Below are 5942 nucleotides of genomic sequence, written 5' to 3'. Positions count from 1 at the left end.
AATTAAGGCCTTAATTTCAAAAATAATAATTTTATTATTTTTAATGACCTGCAGAAACCCTGATTTAAAACACCTCTGAGGATCCAGATGAAAGCAGCTTACCTTGGTCGAACTCATCGGGAATCTGCAGAATAAAAAAAGAACAGAGGGATGAATCAGATCCGTCCGTTTTAATTAAAGACAACACCTGGCAGGTGTAAACTCACCTTACAGGTAAGAATATCTATTTAGCGACACTGAGAAATACAACAGAGGAAAACTTTATCTTTTAACTGAAACATGAAAGAAATGTCAGGCAGAAGCTGAAAAACGAAAACACTTGTAGATTTTAATTCAATTTTAAATTTGTCAATACAAAGGAGAGGATTTTCATTTTAGGATATTCGAAGAGGAGGAACGGAGACCCTGAACGCAGCACCGTTCTGTTCCATGACGACATTAAAAGCAGCAGCTTTTTGTTTGTGATGACCCTGAACGCAGCATCAGCCTGCTCCCCTTCTGCTCGAGAATCCTGATCTCTGGTTTCTTCCACTTCAGACGTTCTAGTGAGAAAAGTCTCTGCTGTGTGTTTATTTATTAACAGAGATTTTTCTGTTTATATTTAGAAAAATCTGATATTGTACTGTTTTTTTTTTCTCTTACTTTCTTTCTGCAGTAGTTGTTTAAGTCGTTTTTAGTTGTAAGTTGTTTTTTGTTTTAGTTGTGTTTAGTTGTGTTTAATCAGAGGAGTGAGAGGGAAACCCAATGCTGCTGCAGTGAATGGCTCCATCTGGTGGCTAACATCAGGAATTACACCTGGGCTGCCACTGTTAGAAAAAACAAATAAATTCACAAAAAAAAAAAATCAAATATACCCTTTAATATAAACAGCAGATTTTAACGCAGCATAGAATCCACTTATGAGGATATCTATGGTTCATGTTCTGCTGGAGCTCGGTGGTTCTGCAGGAATCAGAATCTAATGATCTAATGACCCGGGAAAATTAAAACTTAACAGTTGAAGATTTGCACAGCAGTTCTTGTATTTTTTTTTTATTTTGTAGGACTTTTTAACATTTTCCCATCATCAGAGGACCATGTGGAGCTGAAGTAAAGCCAGGAGCACGATGTGTCTGTGCAGAGCGAGGTGTGAAGAAGCTCATAAAGAGTGTACCGACTGCAGGGAAAGCAGCAGGAGGTGCCGCTCTCACACTCTGCATGAGAATAACACAGCAGCAGCAGCATCGTCGTCATGGCAGAAGGTCAATCAGGATGAAAACAGATCGTCAGACTAGCATCTATAACAAAAACACCCGAATGAGGGTCCGAAGGCACATTACAGCTGGTTAAGGCTCATTTCAGTGAAATAATAAACAGCTCATCAGTCGGAGCGAGGAGGACAGAAACATTAAACCTGGAGAGTTTTTTAATTCCACCTTCCAACAAACAAAGGACTAGTAAAACAAACATGTTCGGAAATCTGCTCAGTCGACTCAAACTCAAATCAAATCCATGTTTTCAAGCTGGGTCAGTTAGAGTCTGTCCCAAATAAGCCAGATAAAATAAAATCATAAATACAGCATGAAAAACATGACTCGGGTTTTATATGGCGGCCATGTTGTCTCCTTGCCCACCTCTGGACAACTATTTGAGCACATAGTGGAACTAAAATCTGTGAATTCTCTGGATTTTGGACCTGAATCCTCAGGAACCGAATTATTGAACTTTAACTGGACCCAAGTCCAGATAAAAGACCTGGTTTGAATTAACCAGGAGCATCTAACAGCCTGTTTCCATTCAACTTTAATTAAAATCATTTCATGAATTTATGATGAATAAATCTTACATTTATGGTCAGAATAAATGTGTTAAAATCAGATATTTTTAGCACATTTCTGCAAATAAAAAAAAATCTGATTTAGATTAAATCCATAAACTGAGTAACTTTATGGATAACTTGGTGGATTGTTTCAGATGATTGAACATTTACAGCAGGTTCTGGCTTTAGGGAGCAGATGGAACGGTTTAGTTCCAGGTTCTTGGGTCTGAGACGAGCAGCTCCGGCAGATGTTCCCCAGGAAGACGGGAATCTGCGACACGGCGAGGTGTGAAAAGTGTGCCGAGCGGCGCCATCTGGGCCCAATAAACGGCTCCTGATGTGACTAACGGTGTCCTTTGAAGTGCCTGGTCCCAGACCGACGCCTCCTACAGCAGAGAGCTCAGAGGACGACCGTCGGGTCTCAGTGGGAACCATCAAAACTATATAAACTGGTTCTGATTCTACCTCAGGACCAGTTCAGCACCAGAGCACAGAAAATCGGGCCTTGGTTTTTTTAATCCTGCAGAAATGGGTCATTTTTATTTCATGCCTGCTTTCATTAGAGCAGGAAGTGTGAAGACCTGAAGTTCTCAGTTATCTGCCAAGTGTGCCGGTCTGATCCCATTCAGGGTGGGGGGAGCTGAGTGGGGCTTCTCCCTTTCCCACAGCGACGCCTCTGACAGGAACAACAGTCAGACCTGAATCCATCTGTTCAGCTTAAAGAACCTGATTCATCGACAGAACCAGAGAACGTTCTATTTCCTTTCTTTGTCTCTTTAGCGTAGTGGATTACAAGTGAAGAGCTGAAGCCATGAAAAATAACCATCCAGGGGACCTTGGAAGTTTAAAGGGCGGAGATGACAAAAAAGAAAAAGACTCTTCAGACTCTTGCTTGGATGTTGAATCTGATTCTGGAGCCGGATTAAAATAAAGTCATGCTTTTTATTTCCAGCATCTTTACCTCACATGTCGATTGCAGTTAGTTACAGTCACTAATAACACAATTATTTTATGGTAATTGCTTTTATATTTTTTTATTGAGCTGTATTTGGTACTAACTGCCAAAATCACACTAACATTTTTCTTGATCAAATCGGCTCCAACTGATTCAGTCCAAATTTTTTTGCAGTTAGTCAAGATGTGCATCTTTAAAATCTGAGGCTTCATCAAAAGTTTCTAAGGGATTGTCAGGGTATTATGCCGTTTATTTTGGAAAATAAATGTGGCAAGTCTCATTAAATAAAATATGAATCACCTACAAATTAAACACGTTTACAGTCAGTATTGATTTCACCTGAAAGCAACATTTTCTTTACATGTTGCTGTCACACATGCAGGGATGTTGATCATTATTCCGATACATTTTTCATCATAATATCTATCATCTAAACGAGGAACTAAAACGTTGTTTTAAAAAACAAAACAAAAAAAATGGATGAACTGTTAGAATTTCTATTTTTACCAAGTAATCTCATGATGGAAACGCACATACGATGATAATTTCAGACTTCTCCGCGTTTTCCATTATCCTGGTCTTCCTTTTTTTTTGTTTTATTGTTAGAGGTTAGGTTCAGGACTAAGGTGCGATAGGTCACTGTTATGCTACCAGGAGCAGCAGGAGCAGCTAGCTTACATGCAAAGTCAATGGTTGACGTGCATCAAGGCACAGCAAAACGTCCCGCAGCGCGTTTTGAGCAGCAGGAGCAGCACGTCATGCGCTTCTGAGCATCTGATGCGCAGAACGCGCTGCAAAAGCAGCTGCTGCTGGAGTTGGAAAAATTGAACTTTTGCTGCTCAACGCTCCACTTCAACCAATCAGAGAAGCTGATCTTCTGGCAGGGAGACAGACACATTGCTGATGATGATACAGATCACTATGATCACTACTCTAGAACAGTTGATTAACGCCTAAATTAACTTAAAAGGCTGAAATCTGCCAGCAAAACATGTTCGCTTTTATTATCCTGCTGCCTGCAGTTTGGATTACGTACATGAAAGCCAACTTCCAGCCGCCATGGCGAACCGCGAAGAGGCGAACGGGCCAGAGGTGCTGTTGAATGAACGCACCGCCGTTATGTGAGGGTCTGAGCAGCTCTGACAGAAATAATATTCTGAAGGCAGGATGGTAATCTGGATGAACTGACTGACCAGATGAAGTTTTCAGGTGGACTTTCTCACTTAAAAACATATTGAAACTTAATTTTAACCACTGATCACAGCAAATATAGCTACGCCCAACGCGCATCAGAACCACTATTTCCACTGCGTCGCGAGTCAGAACTAAACTTGTACAAGCATCAGAAATGAAGCAGGACGCGCGTTTTTGCTGCTTGTTGTCTGAACGTAGCATTAGGTTTAGGCTGGTTTCTGAGTTCAGCCACAGAAAAGGTTGAAAAATGAATAAAAGTCAATGCAAGATATAGTAAGACCAGAATGTGTGTGTTTGATACGTCTACTCACCCTGTTTCCTTGTTCATCAACTGAATTTGTGCCTAAAGAGGAAAAAAAAGAAAAAGAAGTAATTTTTAAGATGTTTAAACAGAAACAGAAATCAAAGTTTATATAAAAACTCAAATCCTTCAGAACCTCCACTGAGAGCTGCCTCTGTGTGAAGAATCAGTGAAGGCTCTTTGGCGCCCCCTGGTGTTTATTCAGGTTAGGCAGAAACACTAACATCAGCAAACTAAACATACAAACTAACAACAAACTCCTTTATGTGAAAAGGAGCAGATGCAGCCATATGAGAGAGACGTTTTCCAGGCTGTCAGACGTTGGCAACACTTTTCAAAATGCTGACATTCAACTATATCACAGGGCAGCGTCTCACTGGGAATGAAACGATCTAATAGGAATTGCTCCATTTCTCCTTCCCATCATCCAGACTTTTATTTAATCTCTGATCTTCAGCTTTAATCGAATTAAGACTAGACCAAATGAAACTTTCATTATTAATCTGATTATTCTCTTGGCAAAATTCTACATTCATAAATGTAAGTTTACACATTCCAAAATATATTTTATTGCTTTTAACAATGAGGTCAAGCAATATGTCAACAGGATTAAGTATTCTATTAATCAAAAGGCAACACAAACTGTAAATATGTGTAAACAATTTAATATCTTTTTGTAAATTTCTACTTTTCCTGGCAAAATGTGATGATGTAAATTTTCACTTTTGTTTTATGTTAAAACACCAGCAATGTTGGATACTGCACAGTGTAATATTTTCACAATGGAGACGAATGTTCATGTATTCATGTAAACTGTGCAATTGTTGAATAAATAAAAAAAATAAAAAATAAAAAAAAAAGCTTTAATCGAATTTCATTTTTGGAAAGTCTGGGTTTTTTCCCCACTAATCTACACCTTGGACTCACACCCACACCTCAGAGTGACGTCACTTCATCACTTTGTTCTTAAAAGTCTCCAAACTAATAAAACTAGCCGACTGTGTAAAACCACCAGCTTGTTTATTTGTAGTATTTTCATTGTTTTACTGCATTTTTTACAGCTTGAATTTAGTTTCCCTTTAAATTAAAGTGGGGGTAAGAAAAGTTTCCGAAACCAATATATGTAATTTGCATTTTCTATTTTTAAGCTCAAGTGAGGAAAAAAAAAAATGAATGCATCCAACCACTACAAGGATTATATGATGCTGACTTATGAGATGATAATAGTTTCATTTCTTTATATATATCTCATTTAAGCATTATTCAGTAATAGTGATGGGACTTTTCTGATATCTTGATATTTAGACTTGCTGGGAAACAGCGCAACAGAGCGGGAAATAAAGCAGAACAAGAGGAGAGCGGAGGAGCACAGCAGAAGTTCAGATAAGTCCACTGAGGAAACAAAACCAGAATGGGGAGAGGCTACATCTAACTGAGGCTAGCTAGGCTAACTGCGGAGGATGCAAGGAGCAGAGACAGAACGCTGAATGTGGGGGAGGAAGTCGGACAGCAGTAATTTTGTGTAGCCCGCCAGAGAGAATGAGCAGCGAGACGCTACGGCTAGCCAAGGCTAGCCTCTAGAACAGAGGTCACGGATTAGCAGTCCTGATTCGGACCCACCTGCTGGCTAATTCGGACCCAACCTGTCTTAAAACATTTACAAACTACCACATGTTGTCTGATGAGAGTGTCTA

At 39.5% G+C, this 5942-nt stretch overlaps 1 protein-coding gene across 1 annotated transcript in view; it reads right to left on the bottom strand.

The window, feature by feature from the left end:
* timm50 (translocase of inner mitochondrial membrane 50 homolog (S. cerevisiae)) overlaps positions 1–5942 on the bottom strand; it is a 25683-nt gene that overhangs the window by 12933 nt on the left and 6808 nt on the right. Inside the window, exons 3-4 of the mRNA XM_015402121.1 lie at positions 4259–4290; positions 103–124 (exon numbers count right to left, since the gene is read on the bottom strand). Of these exons, the coding sequence (XP_015257607.1) occupies positions 103–124; positions 4259–4290 (54 nt within the window). The remainder of the gene's footprint in view (positions 1–102; positions 125–4258; positions 4291–5942) is intronic.

This window comes from Cyprinodon variegatus, unplaced genomic scaffold (assembly GCF_000732505.1).
Source record: "Cyprinodon variegatus isolate N-32 unplaced genomic scaffold, C_variegatus-1.0 Scaffold1301, whole genome shotgun sequence".
Lineage (NCBI taxonomy): Eukaryota > Metazoa > Chordata > Actinopteri > Cyprinodontiformes > Cyprinodontidae > Cyprinodon > Cyprinodon variegatus.
Note: the sequence above shows the minus strand (reverse complement) of the source record. Positions and strands in the feature narration are given on the sequence as shown.